Source organism: Magnolia sinica, chromosome 19, assembly GCF_029962835.1.
Source record: "Magnolia sinica isolate HGM2019 chromosome 19, MsV1, whole genome shotgun sequence".
Taxonomy (NCBI): domain Eukaryota; kingdom Viridiplantae; phylum Streptophyta; class Magnoliopsida; order Magnoliales; family Magnoliaceae; genus Magnolia; species Magnolia sinica.
In genome coordinates, this window is record NC_080591.1 from 30,216,652 (window position 1) to 30,235,965 (window position 19,314).

Below are 19,314 nucleotides of genomic sequence, written 5' to 3' on the forward strand. Positions count from 1 at the left end.
TCATCCACGTTTCCGTGACCCAAACAAAAAGGTTAGATGGCAGAAAAATAAAAAAAATCACACTGGGCCTTATAAAGTTTTGAATGGGAGGCTTTCAATTACTATTCTTTCCTATGTTGTGGTCCACCTGAGATTTGAATCTGCCTTATTTTTAGTCTTATCTCCTGAAATGAGCTTGAAAAATGGATGAAAGACATGGATAAAACACATACCCCATGGTATTAGAGGGGTCACGACAGAACGCGACTCCAGCGGAGAGATGGGGATGCACCCATCCATCGTAGAGGGCATATGGCATCCAATACGCGTGCGATTCACGAGAATAAAGGGACGCTCCAAAAATCAGCTTATACAAAACACAATTAGGCTCATTTCATGTTTGAAGGTGAAATATCAAGGGGCGCATATGAGGACAGACTCGATTTCGCAGTAACAAAACGGTGGGACCCGTAGAGCTCGGTTACTGTACCGACGGCCGGAACACCTGATGTGTCAGATAACCTAAAATGGGTTGTAGGTGTCCATTACTCAATTACCGACGGTTCCGATCATCGGCTTTTCTAAATGCAGGCCTAATTAAGCGCGACGCATGCTTGTGATTATCAGTCGCGACAAAGTTCTCTCTCTCACTCCCTCTCTTTCTCTCTCTCCAGAAGAAAGAAGTGCCGGGGCTTCTTCTCGTGATTTGCATTTTTTCACCTCTCCACCCTTTTTGCTTTTCCCTCATTCACTTTCCCCACCGTCTTCTCGTGCCCTAGTCTCTCTCTCTCTCTCTCTCTCTCTCTCTCTCTCTCTCAAATCGATTCTCCCGAGTAATCTTGGATCGGATTCTCTGAGTGGGCAAGATCGACAACTCCGTTTCAGGTAGGAATTTCCTTTTTCTTGATATAGCTCCACAGAACTGTTCACCTACAACCGGAAGTTCGGGACGCCTTTTTTTTGAATTCTGTCCGATATTTTTGTTGCCACTTTTGCCCTTGGAAAGACAAAATGCTTGTAAAAATCGGATTTAGCTGGAGTTCACCTACAGCTGGTTGTATGTGATCAATCCTCCTAAAAATTATATTATATTCCATTTTTCTAGATTTCTATTTCAACTATTCTGGAATTATTTATTTATTTATTTATTCTGGTTGTTTGTGTAGTGAGAAGAAAAATCTATTGTATTTCTGTTGGAGATGTCTGTATTTGTTTGGCTTTTTTGCTTTTGTTGTTGATTGCATTTAGGAATCTTGTTAATTTTTTATTTGATTATGTCTTGAGATCATTGGACGGTGCGACAGTTGCACCGGTCGATGTGAACGGATAGATTGATTATGTAGTGGGATCGTACATGTGGAATGCGTGTATTGCAACTAAGCAATTGGATTTTGGGTCCCGTTGTAGGTAGAGCATATCATCGTAATGATACTATATGATTTGATCCCCCACTATCGGTTGGTGGGTATCAAATGGATGGTAAAAAAGACAGTTGTGGACATGGGAATTTGATGGCTGATATCAGGTGGTTAGGAATGTTGGTCCATTATGATTTTTGGGCTATTCTCTATCTGTCGTGTTTCCTGTTATTTTTTCCGGTCTGGATTGATCATGTTTATCGGATGATCCCGGCCCTCGAATTGGTGGTCATCAAATTGATTGTTGAAGGTATTTCTTTTTAAAAAGATTGTTTGGCCTGTGTCGCAGCTCAGGATCCACTTTGTGTCACCCACAAGCTGATATCATCCGATGATTTGAACCGTTCATGTCTCGTTACTACTGTAAATAACCTATTATTCCGTAATCAAGATTCCGTGATGATCGAACCCATTGATTTTTAGAGTAGAAAGCGAGCCACTGAAAACTTCTTTTTATTGATCTCTGTTCGTGTACAGAGAGTCGTGGTCATAATCATCTGTAACTTGTGGTGTCTTGATGGAATAGTGCTCACAACATGGACGGTTCTGATGACCACAACACTGAACATGTGGGTTCCAGTGGGCTGTGATAGATGCTGAATCCTGAGTCGTGAAAGAGGCGAGATGAACTCATCTGTTGAATGATTAAAAGGACAATTGTGGTGTGCAAATCTGATGGGTGATATCAGGTTGTTAGAATCATTCATTCATTGTATTTATTTATTTATTATTATTTTTTTGGGATATTCTGCCTCTGCAATGGGACCCTTGATTTGGATCGTCTGGGTTGAGTTATACTTGTGTCATGCATATGGTGGATGAGTCGCTACCCTTTAAAAATTGGTGAAAAATGCACATGGTAGCTAGAGCTGTACATGAGTTGAGTTAGCTCGGTCAGCTCGCTTGATTCGACTTGGAAAAGCTCGACTCGCCTTGGCTTGAAAATGGATTCTGACCGAGTCGAGCTGGTTTTTGGAGTTCAAAAAATTTTCGAGCCGAGTTCGAGCTTGCCCGAGCTCGACTTGACTCAGATCGATCATCAACTTGAACCGACTCGGATCAAATCAGCTCGGTTACTTGGTTATTTTGATATGAATGCTGCTTGCCGAGTGTTTGATGAAATGACTCAACGAAGTGTTGGCAAGGAAGGAATGTATATGTTGGTTGTTTGATTTTGATGTTGCTCGCCTGGGTGTTTGATTTCGATGCTGCTCTGTAGGTGTTTGATGAAATACCTGCAAAATATTGTTATTATTTTACATTCTGTGAGAAGTTTAAAATGCATTTTACATGTTTGAGAAAATGCCAAACAAGCTCAAACTCAGCTTGAACAGGCCCGAGCTGCTGACGGAACCGAGCCGATCTAGCAAGACAGGTTCGAGGACCGAACCGAGTCGAGTTTGAGCTGGGGTTAGCTACTGGCCGAGCCGAGCCGAGCCGAACTGAGCCAAGCCAAGCTCGACTCGGTTCGGCTCGTGTACAACTCTAATGGTAGCCTAGCCTTCTAAATGAATGTGTTTTTGCTTATTGAATGTGCACTGTTGGTTTTGCTCAAAACTGATGATTCTGATTCTTCCTGAGATGTTTAATGCTTTTGTGAGTCAAAAACTTTGAAATATGGATCATAAAGCACGCCCAAACTGAATTGATAATTGCAACTCAAAGATTGATATCTTTTCGAGGTTTTCTATTTGGTGGACCATGCATCTGTGACCCTTATTGTGACCTCTCCGTTAAAGAACGTACATGTGGACGTGCAGTCCCTGATCCGGACTGTTCATTTGGTGGGTTCCACAGCAGATCGGCCCATGGCTGAAAAATGTCACGGATTGGAAGATATTAAACCATCCCATTGGTTACCTGCAAATGGACAGAAGAAAAAAGATGTTGGCAGTGGTCAGCACTAAAATAGAAAGGTTGAACAATTCTGATGGGTAGGACTGCTATTCCTGTGATCTATCTAACCATGGCAGACCCACCTGATAAACAGCCTGGATCATAACCCTTACTCCAGCCATTCTGTCCATAGACATTTTCTATTGTTGCTCCACTCTTCATTGACGATTCAAAAGTAGTGACTTATCGCTAGTTATAAGCTTCTGTTCAGCACTATTTTTACACTGCTGATCATTCATGAGGTGGCCCATGGATTGGATGGTTCAGATCCATCAGCAGATGCACCAATTGAATGGCCGGTAGGGATGCGCATTTATGTAATGGTACCAGGAGCGCACTGTTCCCTAAGCCTTCTGTGAAAAGAACCATGTGATAGGCCTTTTCTAACATACAATTATGGAAAAATCTATTATAAGTGCTTAAGTTTGATTGGGTGTTTGAGAAAGGTGTCTGTGGGGATTTGACTTGATGAAAACTAGGATTGAGTTAAATGTGGTAATGCAGTTTTTTTTTTTTTTTCTTCCAAACTCTATCCACTTAAGGGAGTAGTCAGACCAGCTGAGCTGGAGTGCTTGAAATGTTTAGAAAGCTCAAATGAGTACTTGAAAATCTCAACTAATTTAAGAACTTGATGAGTAGCCTTCTGACTCAGCAGCTGGCTTTGAATTTGAGTTCCTAACCTTTGGCTGTGAACTGATCACCTGCAACCCATGTTTACATGCAAAATTTCCTTGAAAATATCCAATATTATGAAGGTAAGAATCAGAAAAAAATTTGAAGGCATAGAAAAATGTGCTGGACCATGTGACTGTCAGGTGATGGTGATCAGTTCTCCCTTTGGCTACAGACAACCATCTTTTATGAGTAAAACTCAAGCTTTACCCCCAGTTCATATAATGTGGCTTTCTTAGCATCTTAGTGATGTTGTTGCTTCATTCTATACAGACTAAGCAATAACCTTATCTAGTTTTTATCTGAATCTTGGAAATCATGGCAGGATCCGGATGGTGTGGTTTGAATCGAGTATATACTCTCTGAATCAAGGACTTAATATGCTTGATGAGAATCTGAAAGCAAACGTGTGGTCATCTTCAATTTCTGTGCTCTGCAATCCCCAAATAGCTTCCCTGGAGATGGGTTAGTTTTAGCTCAACGCCATATTCAACTTCTTGTTATGCTGGCTTGCATTAGACCAAATTAGGCTGCTGGCGCTGCCACAAGAGATGGGCTTCCTTTCGGGTGCTTCCGAAATTGTTGAAGCAAAGGAAGAAACGGATTCAGTTCATTACTCTAAAGGATCAATTCCTCCAAGTTTTAAATCAAGAGCAGATGAGGGAGCTGAAAAACATAACCCGTCAATGTCGAAACTTTATTCGGAGGAAGATGACATTAATCGGCTTATAGAGGCGATTGCTCTCAGAACATCTTCTAGGGGTCTAGGCACTTCAGGTGAATTAGTAGGCACATTGCGAAAGAATCCTCAGAAAAGGCCAATTAGAGTTGGTATATCACAAGCATCAGGTATAGGAATTTCTGAAGCAGTGACCTTGAAGCAGGCATTAAGAGGGTTATGCATTTCTCAGGCATCTGAGATGGCTGCCATGAAACGGTTGTCAAAGCCATCTGGCTTATCTGGTTTTTCAGAAGCCGGGACTATTAAAAGGATGTATAGATCGGTGGTAGTCCAGGCTGCTGAAACTGGTCTTTCTGTTAACAAAGATAAAGGGAATTTGCTGGAAATATCCCTTGTGCCAGAAAAAAACACCTCAAATGATGAAAAGACACCCGAGTCCTTGCAAGCACCCAAGGTGGAATCATTGAATGAGAGTGCTGTTCCTTCTCCCCACTGTGCAGTTGCTTCCACATCGAAGGTAGTGAAGGCCAAAGCATCAGCCCAAGATGGGGCACTTCCTGCCTTGTCATGCACAACAACAGATTCGAAGCCTGGGATGAAGGGAGATCTGAATTCAGCATCGTCTTCTCTATGTGGATCTCAAACTGGTTCTGAAGTTAGCAATTCGCATGCAAGTCTGCGTGCAATCAAGCCAGCCTTTAGGAAGAAGAGCTGTGGCAAGAAGAAAGGAAAGCAAGATTCTGCATCTGAATCTAGCAGTTTGAATACACATGTTGAAGTTGATAGAGTCCAATTGAGCCCCGGGACAAGTAAGTTGGGGCGCCTGACCGATAAATGTTCTTGGAAGAATGTGAAGAAAGAATACGACTCGTCGGCATCAAGTAGTACAAACCCTAGTGTTGAAGTAAGCCGAATGAACGGGAACACTTCTGTAAGTAAATCTGATATCAGTTTTAATCACTTGGGTTCAAAAGAGAAGGGGGAATGCTCCCAAAGCTCAAAAAGCAGCATTGGCGAATATAGCACTAGCACGAGCATCAGCGAAGAAAGCAATCAGAGTGGCTCCAGTTGTAATGGCAATAGGCCCCACATGTCAAAAGATTTGAGATGGGAAGCCATCCGCCATGTAGAGATGAGGCATGGTTGCTTAGGACTAAGACACTTCAAGCTTCTCAAGAGGCTTGGTTGCGGAGATATTGGCACTGTGTATCTTGCCGAGCTGACAGGCACAAAATGCCTATTTGCGGTGAAAGTCATGGATAATGATTTCTTAGCGAGCAGGAAAAAGATGCCGAGGGCTCAAACAGAGAGAGAGATACTGCAAATGCTGGATCATCCTTTCCTTCCGACACTATACACCCATTTCATGACGGATCGACTCTCATGCTTAGTTATGGAGTATTGTCCTGGTGGAGACCTGCACGTCCTCCGGCAGAGGCAGCCAGGCAAGACTTTCTCTGAACAAGCAGCCAGGTAGCATATTTGAGCTCAAACTCCAGTTTGGCTTTGTTGATGTATTTTTATTCTTTTTCGTCTCATAACAAAACTTACACCTGCTGGTTAGAGTTGAGGTTGTGTCTTTAGTTTAATTTTGTTTTCTTCTTTTCTTTTGTATTCTTCAGCTTTTAGCCTTTTTAATAAAATTTATTATTGGCTTTTAAAAAAAAAAAAAAAAAAACTTTTACCTGCTTATCTATTTTCCATTTCCATATTACACAAATGGTTCTGGCATTACTTGTATTTATTTTCACTTGCTCAGTTGCTCCTGGTGTTGCACTGGATATTTTTTACTGGATGATTCATGTTCTCAGTGGATATTATATAAGAGTGAGCTTGAACTATTCAGGGTTTTTTTTTTTTTTTTTTGTACGTTAGAGGCAATTTTATTTTGTTATTCTGATATCATGGCATGCCCCAATTTCAAAGCGGTCCGGTTTGGAGGTTTTTATACACTACTGATATTTCTTTTGTCCATTAGTTATTTTCAGAAGAAAGTGCTTGGATGGGATTGTGATTTTTACACTTGAAAGTATGGGTTACTTGCCAATACTGCCATGTAAAAATGCAACTTGGGTTCAAATTTTGAATATGCTATGCTAACGGCTTGGAGGTCTGTCTCAACTCTTAGGTTCTAGATCTAACTCTCCAAATAACCTTAGGTGGGAAAAAGTGGTCCATCTCTTGTAAGTTTGCATACCGTGCTGCAACCATTCCTCTTTTGAGATTCGTGGATGCAGTGTTTTGGTCGTTAAAATCTGTATCTGGGGTCAAGTAATCATTTAATTACAAGGGTTCATAAGCTTGAATCTGCGAAGATGCAAAATAAAATTTCTAAGTTGTCAAGCCCCTATGTTTTCAATCTGGATTATGGGTCATTTGCAATCTGGATCACTACTTCCCTAAGGGAAAAAGATCTCTGAGAGTTGTTTCATGGATCTGGAAGAGAGTACTTGGGCTCTCCCAATAACTTGGAAGTGTATAATGCCTGAACCTAACTGGGGCTTGCAGTGTTCCAAAGTTATGATTATGCATTCTAATCATTGAATAAGCTTTATAATCAGAATGTAGAGATATATTCTTTGATTTATGCAATAGTAGACACACGATAACACTCGAGCATGATCTACAATAACAATATTCATTATTTCATATATAATTACAATATCAGAATGTCAGTTTGTATCTATAACTATAGTGCTCATGCTTAGTGTGTAAATGGCCCACATGATCCTACCCCTAGCGAATCATGTATTGGGTAAATTAGTGTATCGCGTCTTCCTGTACCTCGCACCGAAGTAACCCACAATCCAGGTAACCCTAATACAAATATATTGGACACTGTTGTAGTTCTCTATCACAATTAGTTGGTACCAGTGTTCGAAATATCGGTATCGCGTTACGTATCGCACCCTTGGGATACGGATATGTATCATTTATCGCATGGGATATATCGGTTGTATCGCGTAATGTATTGCTAGTGTTGGAAACACGGGGAAATATTGAGAAATTGGTCAAATTTTTCAATGAAATTCAGTGCTTGTTAAAAAAGATGTCAATACACACTTATAAATCAAAACATTACAAAAAATAAATGCACATAATAAGTTTTTTCTATCTAATTGAATTGATGCAATTATATTCAAAGTCTATTCATATAATTTATAAATGTAAGAAGACGTGTGGAAACACCAGGAATGCATTCAAAAGCAAAAGAAGAATCACCAGATCAGGTTACATACATGTTTGATTTTATGTTTGGACAAAGATGGCAACCGATTTGCGAGAACTTGAGAATTTTTTATTTTTTCATTTTTCCGCAAATTGGCCCATATCATCCAAATCTCCAAACCGAAGCTCCCATTCCATGATTTTTCATGCAAAATATGAAAAATCATGAATTTGTAACAATTTGACATTGATTTAACATGATTTACAGAATTTTTTTTTTATATATAAAAAGGATCGAAAATTGAAAATGCTCAACGGATCAAACATTTGGGATATATCCCACTACTTGTGCGTTTTGTATCTCACAAGTGGGATACAAGATATATCGTGGGATATATCTGCTGATATCGTCGATACTTAAAACATTGGTTGGTACTAATGCCCTCTCAATGGTCTTGGAAAAAGTATTGTCCATTCCTGTTACTTATTTTGACTGAACACCCATCCAAATCACGTAACATGGCAAAAGAGGAAAATAAGCTAATAAAGTGTTTTCTTCTTTGTTAGAGAAAAATCTCTTTCTTTCTTAAGTTTGATTATGTTAGCTCTTTTTCCAAGCTGGGCCTTATTAGGATGGTTCTAGCCTGGGATAAAGCTCATTGGGCCCAAGTCCATGTAATAAGGCCCATATGGCCCATTCACAAGTTCATATAATAAGGCCTATAGGGCCATTCACAGTTTTACTATTATAAATATAAGTAGAGGGCTAGGGTTTCAAGACTCCCTAAGCAGCTCATGTGCTCTCTCTCTCTCTCTCTCTCATTGTTTCTCTCTTCCATCTTCTCGTTGTAGCTTCTCGCAGACCCTCAAGATTATCACCATGTAGCCATTTAACATTCTTTAAATTAATGAAACCATTTCATCATCATCATCACATCATCTCACTCTTCTCCCAGTTATTTGGGTTTGGCTTTCATGTAACCATTTAGAAAAAAAAAAAAAAGAAGCCTGCTTGGTTACTAACTGACGAAGTTGTAAGAAATATAATGCAACTAATGAGTTGCATAGAACAAAACTAATTACAACTTTGATATTTCTATTAGGGATTATAAAGCAAAAACATCGAGGGGGACGGTTGAGAACACTAGGGGTTATATTGTGTCTTGGGCACTGTAGAAATAGGGAAAAGAAGATATGAGAGAATATCTCTACCCCCCTGGAATCTTTTATTTATACTGATAATTAGCTACAAGAGATAATTCCTTATTAAATAAAATTAGAAAAGATACACGATTATCTCCAAGGATATGGTGCACTACATGACCATTGGATGTGTACTCTCACACTCAAATATACTGCAAAGCACATACATCAAAGACTGTATACTAAATCTCCCCCCTCAGCTTGCCAATGAGTCCAGGAGCTGCTGGAGAGGTGGACTGCACTGTTGATGACTCCTGGGAAGTGAACCATTGGTATGTCCTGTGGTGCCATAGTATTCACCGGCATTTCTGGTGGCTAGGATTTGAACCGTTGGCTCCTTAAGTGGCTGCAACACTTCTGGTGGCAGAGATTTGAACCGATGGCTCTTCTGGTGGATCAATAATGATCGGGTAACAAATCAGTGATGGCACTGATTCTTACTAGAAGCCCGAGGGAGATTTAAATCAGGGTACTCATCGAATGATTTAGCAGTAATGGGGTGCTGATGTAGTGATGAATACCAGACTGGTAAAAGGATCCATCATACAGTCTAAGAAGAGAGAGGGATGGCCTTAGACTCAAAATAGAAAAGAAAAATCAGAAAAGAGGCTTGGTTACAATACACAAATAGGGAAAAGAAGAAAAAAGAGAATGCATCTCCTCCTCGGCTCTTCTCAGGAATCCTTTATTTATAATGATGAGCAGCTGCAAGAGAACTCATTAAATAAAATAAAATCAGAAAAAAAAATACGCCATTATCTCCAAGGATATGGTGCACCCTAAGTATGTTTACTCTCACACTCGAATATACCATAATGCATGTACATTGAAGATTGTATACTCTAACAAGAACAATATTGCAAGGTGTTCGCTGGTATCCCGATCCTTGAGATTTACCTAATTGGGAGCTTCTGGATCCTCACAGAAAAAGAAGAAGAAGAAGACCACGCTAGGATTTGCATATTGCGGTGATCTTTCCGTTGATTTAATGCTTATTACTTCGTTACTCTTTTGAGTGTGAGCGTTGCATTTCCTTTTGTTGAGTTGTATTTTTTGTTTTCTTAATAAAATTTCATTATTGATAAAAGCTCTGGATCTTTTCATTTGACATACATTTTGCTGGTTATTTATCAGATATAACAAAAAAAATAAAAAATGAGGGTTAAAAATGGAAATTTTCTTCTTCTTTTTTTCAATGTTCTTTGCTTGTAGTTGTAGATGACTTGGTACTGGCCAATTTCATTCAACCAGTGACTTTTCAATCATGAACCTGTCCAGATTTTGGCCCTTGATATTATTACAATTAGAAAAAGGTCATAATCATAAATGTTTTTTGGATTGGTGAACTATCAGAATTCTCGGGATGGCTGCAGCCAAGGGCTTTGAACACATCCCCAAATTAGGTTTTGGCAATTTTTTCACAAGGCTCAAGATCCTACTGCAAATGGGAGCCTTTTCTACCAGATTTTTTTGGTTTTCGCTGTTGGATAGCTCCAGCCACAAGCTTTGCCCTGTTGAGATATTGGTAACTGGTTACAGCGAATGAGAACAGGAGATTGAAGTTTGTGCATTCGCCCCCACGTGTCTTCTGAAAGTGGAGTCTTGATGGGAATTATTCTTTGGCAAATCTTGGCTGTTGGATGGGTGGGTGGGGACTTGAACAGACATTGGGCCAGGATCTTCATGGTGGAATTGAGTTCATCCCATTTGCCTCTCTTCACCAAAACCTAGTGCTGAGTAATTCATCTACATGTCATCAGGGGACCTCATCTAAGGGGTTGGAACCTTGCAATTTTTCACCTACCTTTGATGAGAGCTGTTCACTAGCTTTAAATTCAAATATCTCGCTTAATGATTTAGGTAGGGAAGGCAATGCCATTGCCGATTCTCTTGTGTCGAAGGGTGTCTCTTGTTTAGTCTGCATACTGGGGAGTTTCTTCATAATTTGTCTTACCTCGCAATGGATATGGGCAGAGACGAGGCTGTCAAGATGGATGTGTTGGAGGAAAGATTAGGAAGAATGGAATTAATACTGTGTTCATCCAGCCTACCAAATAAGAAATGAAATGATGAGCAGATTGAGATTGTTCAATCATGTTAAGACCAGAGACGGCGGAGTTGAACATTGATTAGAGTTGAAGGGCCTGAAAGGATGATGAGAGGAAAACCTAAAAGGACTTGTTCGAGGTGGTGAGAGGGGACCTGAACTTTGTCCCCTCACCGAGGATATGATTTAAGATGATTTGTGAAAGAGTAACATAAAGCTGGCACCAAACAGTCGAAACAAGGCTACGATTCCTGCTGTTAATTTGGGATAAAAAAAGGTGGAAAAATAGCATCCTGCAAAACAAAGTTTCCTGTTCAAACCCCTAGCATGCATTGGAACATATGGTTATCTGTTCTGCCAAAATAGCAATTTCACTTGTAATTGGCTGGAACGAACACCCTTAGGTACAGTAATTGCTGAAGTAAGCCAAAAAAAAAAAAAGAAGAAGAAGAAGAAGAAGAAGAAGAAGAAGAAGCTGACATCAACTAGTCTGTTCTTCTTAGTTCTTGTTAATCAGGTAAAAAATCCGAGCAAAGTCAGTAAATTTAAAATAAAAAAAAAAATCAACAGGGCCCTCACTATATTTTCATGGCCCACTACAGAATCTGAATGAGAATCTTGCAACACCATCTGCATGTTGATTTGGGTGGTTGTGTTTAGGTATTGATTTCATGACTGACTGAAACCCAAATTCTACTGTTATCCGTCTATTCTAGTAGTCTTTTTATTTTTTTGGGTCCAAAAGTTGGGGTTTCAAGTGACTTGGGATGAGCTTGTGATCCTCTGAATCTGATATCGAGCTTCTTTGAACTAACTTCCTGCCATATTTTCTGCAGGTTTTACGCTGCGGAAGTCCTCCTTGCACTGGAGTACCTACACATGCTGGGGGTGGTGTACCGAGATCTGAAACCGGAAAACATTCTAGTTCGGGAAGATGGTCACATCATGCTCTCGGATTTCGACCTGTCTCTCAGATGCGCAGTAAGCCCAACACTCCTTAAATCGTCTTCACCCAGTAGAGATCCGCCTGCCAAAAGATCATCGGGACCTTGTTCTGAATCTGGCTGCATTGACCCTCTCTGCCTCCATCCGTCTTGGGTCCACATGCCGTGTTTTACACCTAGGCTTTTTGTATCTGCCGCCACCTTGAAGACCCGGAAGCTGAAATCTGACCTAGCTTCCCAGGTCAGCCCACTGCCACAGCTTGTGGCAGAGCCTACCAGTGCACGGTCCAACTCCTTCGTCGGGACCCATGAGTATTTGGCCCCCGAGATTATCAAAGGGGAGGGCCATGGCAGTGCCGTTGACTGGTGGACATTTGGGATCTTCCTATATGAGCTTCTGTTTGGCAGGACACCCTTCAAGGGATCGGGGAATGAGGACACCTTAGCCAACGTGGTCTCACAGAGCCTGAAGTTCCCAGAAAATCCCCCCGTTGGTTCTCCAGCAAAGGACCTGATCAGAGCCCTGCTGATTAAGGAGCCGGAGAACCGGCTGGGGTCAGCCAGAGGGGCCACCGAGATAAAGCAGCACTCTTTTTTTGATGGTCTAAATCTGGCTCTGATTCGGTGTGCCTCGCCACCGGAGACACCGAAGATCGACTGTCCTGGGACTCCGGCAAGGGTGGGCCAGAAAAAGGAGAGCAGGTGTCTAGAGTTCAGGTCTAATGGAGAGCCTTTGGAGTTTGAGCTGTTCTAGGAAAGGTCCTGTTTGGCTGTGCCTTTTTATCTTTTCTTGAATCTGTTGTTGTAACTGATAGCTCTTATAAAATGTAAAAAATGGCAGTAATATTCTCATGTTAATAGTATAAATACGATTAAAAAAATCTATGTAGCAAAGATAGATACAATGCACCCTATGTTTTTCATATATACACCCCTTCTTTTCTACTTGAGTAGTACTGAGAACATTCTGTTCAAATACCAAGAGTGGAGAACTGGGCGTACCTGTTAAAAACTTGGGGTTTAGATGTCATTATATTTTTTCAGTTGGTGGTGTTATTGGACTTTCATGGAGATAAAAGTGTCATAGACATGACATTATTAGGGAGACTGCTATGGAATAGGAAGGGATAAGGTTATTGGAAAACACAAACAAGGAAAAGAAGGTTTGAAAAAAATAATCATAGAAACAGCATTTCCTCAAGGGCATGTTTGGATTGCACAATTCCATGGAAAGGAAATGAAAATTTTAATAATTACCAAAACGATTATCTTCACATAACACAAATCTCAATCGGATAGCAAGTGGAATTCTCGTATGGTTTAGATAATGGTTATCTAACCCTTTTCCATTTTGATTGATTTTCACGTCGCAGGATGAAAGAATGTCCAATGTAAGTGGGGTAATTCAAAGGTAATATGCTATGAAAGGATGGTCTGTGAAAGGCTAATTTGGATTGCGAATTACCTTAGTAATATGCTGTAGTTGGGTAATAATCACAAATTGTTACAACCTGCATTTGACCAGCTAACACATTGTTTGTTTTAACTGGTAATTCAATCATATAATTAAAACATAACAGAATAGGAAGTTTGATCAAAAGTAAAATACCCAGAGCCAAAATCAGAATTATAATGTAGAATATCCAAATCGAGAAGAGAATCAAAATGCTGCAGCTGTGAAATGTGAAGAACATGGACACTAGAAGAACCACTAGGCCTATTACAACGGCCAACAGAGAATCGAAATGATTATGTTGAACAAGAAGGTGTAGATTCCTCTCTAAGGGCGAACATGGCCAGGTGAGCTCCGTACATATCCTCATCATACACTGCTTGTGGAATTGCATACCGAACGCTAAACGCAGACCATGCGATCAATGCTTCCTTGTATGACTGGTACGGCCTATAGCGATATCCACTAAACTGCTCCACTTCGCATTCGATAGTCATCAGGATGCACGTGATAAGGTCGATCACCATCTTCCTCAAGGGGATAATTACATCTTCCTCAAGGGGCTAATTACTCTAAATCCACCCAGCTTTTCTGGACTCCCCACAGATATTCGTCGAATTTACAAAAAAATTAAAAAAATTAAAAAATTAATAGAAATAAATTCTAAGAAATTCAAAAATTAATCGATATATAATTGTCTCATCTCTATGTGTTCCTGTTAAGAGAAAAATTTAAACCAAAATTCGTAATTACTAAAAATAACAAAATTCTAACTCTAATAAAAATCCTAATTCTAATGAAACTGTCCTAAAGCTTAATTTCTAAAAATAAAATTTTCAAATAAACTTTCGCTAAGAGAATCCTAGCATGTTTAAAAGTTATTTCTAAGAAAGAATAAAAATCTAAAACTCTAAAAATAAGAAAATATTACAAAAATCGAAATTATTAAAAATAGTAAGTTTTTTCTTAAATTTTCGTTTTTGAGCTAAAAGCACATGTTTTCTGGCGAAATTGACAAATGCAACCCACTTTATAGGTCAATTCACCTCGGACGGCCTGTTGCAGTAAAGGTCGATAAGTTGTGCACCCCATAACAACATTCAGATCAAAAGTTATGGCTAATTTATGGTTCACCTTCTTTTGGTCCAACCATGCTAGGAATGTATCAGTGCCACGTCCTACATCAATCCCAATTCTCATAAATTTCTGGGCATCAACCAGTGAAAACAACGTAGAACCTGCCCATTGTGCACTGCAACGGTTTGGACCTTATAGTCAATTGCATGCTGTGGAGATGTGTACACCAAGAGTAAACAAGCCGTCACAAGTTTGTCATGTTACTATCTGCGCAATTCAATCGAACATGAGGCCATATGGTGAGTGACGACCTGTATTCAATTTCAATGTGATTAAAAAGTGCTACTGTGCTGGAGTTGTACTCGACTCAATGTTTGATTTAAGGCTAGTGCCCTCCGCGTTGAGACGACTTAGTAAGACCTGTAGACACCCCACCCTAGATTGATAAGTTAATTGAGTTTGAAATGATTGATGGACAACCGAATCCCAATTCTAAACCCTAACCCTAGAAGTCTAAACCCTACAAACCCTAGTCTTAAACCCTAAACTCATCTCATTCAACCCAATCAACTTAGTCAGCCTAATCCTCAACTCTAGGAACCCAAAATCCTAAAGCTTGAGTCAACTCACCCTGTCAGCCTACCCAACCCCATAACACAGTCAACTCACCTATTTAAGCCCAAAACCAAACTCGAACCCAAGCCCAACAAGCCCAATCGGAGAAATGGTCAAAACCTTAAAGCAGCAACTCTCACAATAGAGCCTCCACATGCTTTGAGGATACTGCCTGCTAAAGCAGGGAGTCTAAGTGGGGATCGGTGGTAACCAGGTTACTGCCGGCCACATGGCACTCTCCTCTTTGGGGTAGCATCCCTCAAGCATGTAGAACTCTCTTTTTTCAAACCCCAAGTTTGCGGTTGAAGTGTATTTAATTCGATGCATATTTTCTTACCCAAAATTATACTTTTACTACTTCATCCAACCCATGAGATGATGTTATGTGGAAATCTCTAATCCCAGCCCTTCAACCGCTTTTTTTTCCCATAGAATTACCAAGAATTACAAGAAAACCAGGTTAAAGACTATAAATAGCCCCCTCTCCTTCTCATTTCACCCACATCCAGAGTATATCTCTTAGCCTTAGCTTTAGCCATTTAGTCATCCCTTCACCAAGGAGGGTGAGAGTGAGAGTGAGTGAGAGCCCAACTCTAGTCTAGTGTATCCTAACCAGAGTCAAAGCCTCCTAAGCCATCTAAGTTCAAATCTAAGTCACTCAATCTAGCCTTACGATACTACCATTCATCCAACCGTTCAAGCCTCAAGAAGCTTCATCGAATCAGCGCATTAGCATAATGCAACATTCATTCCCTTCTCAACCTCCTTGCTCCTCACATACATCAACATCATAATGCATTTCATCATTTTCTCGCATCTAACTAGCGGGTGTATGCTCTGAGACCTACCGATATAATCGGATCCTGCCCATTAGAATCCTTAGCTAGTTATCCATTGTTTTGGCATATACATTGCATTCCATCATTTTCTCATATCTGACTGGCAGGCGTATGATCAAAGTAAGTCTACCAGAAACCTTATCCAATTCACCGTCATTTTATCATAAGCATCCATACAACACCAAGCATCGCATACATACATATTTTGCACCCTACATTTGATCGTTTTGAACGTATGTTTTGCGGCTTGCCGATATAGTCGGATCATGCACATCAAAAATTCGAATCGGTCGATCATCACTGTTATTGCATCGCATTACATTTCTACATGCGAGAACTATCCTTATTCTTCAGAAATTAGTTAGATCTTGTGAAGTAAATACCGTACATCTGTATAGACAAACTGGATGCCTAACACCTTCCCTCTCTATAACCACGGTATCTTAATCAGAATCTTTGGAATGTAAACTTACGAGTCATCTTAGGGTTAAGGATCATCGGATTCTTAGTGTTAAGCATTTATATGGGGTCTAACCAACTGCAAAATTATAATAATTGTTTAGTGGTGACTTTGATCGAATATAACACTCTTTTACCCCAAACGAAAGCCTTCAAGTGAGGTAACCAGTGGAAGAAGCGAGAGTCGATCTCCCGTCCCGTCGGGAAATCCATCCTCCAGCGTCCACAAGACCAAATCTGAAAATCTAATTGTCATCTTAACCTCCGGTTGAAACATCGATAAGACAATTTGCGAAAGGGTAGGGGTTAGTCCTTCAGGATAATTTTTTTTCATTATATTAATGACTTTTCTTTTCCTAATAATTGCAACCAATATATTTCTTAAAAGAACAAAGATGGATTAATAAAGTAAAAAGGCTAAAACAATACTAATTTTATTGATATGTGAATGAAGCTCATTATAATTGACAAAGTAAGAACAACTAGAGAAAATAAAGAGATAAATATACAATCCATCCTTATATACAGATGATCCAATCAGATGGTCAGAAAGATGTGATTAAAATGATTGATCGCCCAAGTAAGAACTCAGTTGATCGGGATCCAACAACATAAGGTTGTGAATGTTTAATCTAATCCAATGACATTGTAGCAATGACATTCAATAGTAGTGATGTATGCTAAAATTAAATTAGGTTATGTTAAGATCAAAGTACAATAAATAGATTTTGTTTGGCATGGGCCTCAATCTCTTTATCACGTGCTCATTTTTATAGGTTGTTAAGGTGATAAAACCCTCACTGGGTTTTCTTAATAGTCCAGAATCCTCCGCATTTATGGCTTTTGATGTAGTCTTCCCATAAGAGATCTTGTAAATCTAAATCTGTTAATCAGATAACTATTTCTACGTAGATAGACTCCTATTGGAGATGTTCAGGACAATGCTACATTTAAAAATAGCTCGATTACAGTCATTTCTGCCATTCCTTTTATCGTGCCCTTATGATTGTGGAACTGGTGGGACCAGATTCACCAGTTCAAGATCTCCCATTCTTTTTATTCCGATCCATTCTAATATAGGCCCATGTTATTACCAATCCGCTTAGATATTGGTCTGATATTTAAATATTCAAAATTCTCATATTCGCCGCAAGATTTCCGAATATCTCTAGGAAGATCTCTCATTTTGGAATAACTGAGAGATGACCTTACCGAGCATATCATATCTAGATTCGTGATAGGATCCTTACTTTAGTAAGTCTTTTATAGACGTGCTGGGTACGCTATCTCATTTGAATGTCACACGAATTATCAACATGTGTCATTCGACATTTCGATCCCCTAAAGGCATGCGTACAGTTCTATGCTACCGCATTAATAATGGAATACGTGTCATCGAAGAAAATGCAGTGAGAGATATCTTTGAACGCGACTACAATTTTGTCAGCATATCGACCCCGTAACGTCGATAGGTGGAGACGTCTTATTAGTCCAAGTCAACGAGATAAAAATGGGTGTAAACTGTTACTTGCGCTCAAGAAAAGAATACTTTGAGCTCAAAAAGTTACCTATGAAAATGAAAATGGATAATGAGATATTACAGTGTCATGGTAACAATCATCCCAATAAGTAGCCAAACAAATAGCCATATAATGAAGCTGGTAAGCACCATTAGATAGTGTGCACGAAAGGTTAGCCGAACAACATACCATTTTATAATTAAGTGGCTAAAGTGTTAAAAAATAATACCAAGTAATAATTTAATTATAAATAGAAGCCCAATAGTAATGGATCATTTAAGACAATTATAATTTGTAATAATAAAGTAATATCTCATCATCAACATTGAAAATTGTCAATGAATACTATAAACACTCCCCCACATGTGTTAGGTGAAACTCTGATGGGAACATATTGGGCAAAGGCAAGGGTGTACACTACACCAGAAACAAGCCCCCCGGAACATACTGAGTAAGGGTTTACACTTACATCAGAAATAAGCCCTTCGTAGGAGAATATGTTATCGAAGTATATTTGCTTCTTCCGGAATCAAACACTTGACCTTTTGCTCTGATATCATGTCAAACAACTAGTTACTTTAAAAACTCGAGCTATTAGAAGATGACGCATCAATGTATATCAATGGACCTTAACACTCTAGCAAAAAGAAAGTATATAATAACATTCAATGTGTGGTACCACACAAGCTGTTAGGCATAACCGATCATAAGAGTAAAAATGAGTATGTATGAAAATTACATATAATTTTCTACATATATGGCTACCCCATTTCCACATATTGTCAATATTTCTGTATCAAGAAGAAAGTCTGTTTTGTTACCATTACTTAAACACATTCATAGACTTTCTGTTTTTTTTAAAAAAAATGCGCATTTAATACCACTCATATAATGAGAATAAAAAAAAATACAATCACAAATTCATGAATAATGAAAACAATATATTTTCTCATACGAACTTATTCAACCATATTTACTAAAAAAAAATTATTAAGCAGTTAGAAATAAAATAAATGTGTGATGAGACCCATCATAGACCTATACAGTTATCAATATCATCTAACATTTAAGAAGTCTTGAAAATTCTAAATAATATTATATAAATATATTCATTATAACAATACACAAGGGAAGAACATTCACATAGAATACGCCTAGTGTACCCTAGCCAACATTTACAACCAATTAAGTTGTTGGTGTTCAGCTAGGTTGAGGAATAAGGCTGCCTATTGCTAATCCTTGAAAATGATATTGCTTACGGATAGAAAGTCTCAGTGGTTAAGCCCTTAACCTACTCCAAGTTGTTTATGATTTCCAACATGTGTGAGATTTCCTTCCCATC

At 39.2% G+C, this 19,314-nt stretch overlaps 1 protein-coding gene across 3 annotated transcripts; it reads left to right on the forward strand.

Annotated features, from left to right (window-relative positions):
• The first annotated feature begins 653 nt into the window (after positions 1–653).
• On the forward strand, positions 654–12,954 carry LOC131235605 (serine/threonine-protein kinase D6PKL1). Of its 3 annotated transcripts, XM_058232852.1 has the most exons (4): positions 654–864; positions 1,875–2,086; positions 4,291–6,120; positions 11,902–12,954. In XM_058232852.1, exons 3-4 carry the CDS (start codon positions 4,517–4,519, stop codon positions 12,761–12,763), a joined length of 2,466 nt encoding a protein of 821 aa, XP_058088835.1. In that variant the 5' UTR covers positions 654–864; positions 1,875–2,086; positions 4,291–4,516; the 3' UTR covers positions 12,764–12,954. The 3 variants fall into 3 exon arrangements, with proteins under 3 accessions (XP_058088835.1, XP_058088834.1, XP_058088836.1); XM_058232851.1 differs by lacking the exon at positions 1,875–2,086; XM_058232853.1 differs by lacking the exons at positions 654–864; positions 1,875–2,086 and adding an exon at positions 1,014–1,036.
• Positions 12,955–19,314: the final 6,360 nt, after the last annotated feature.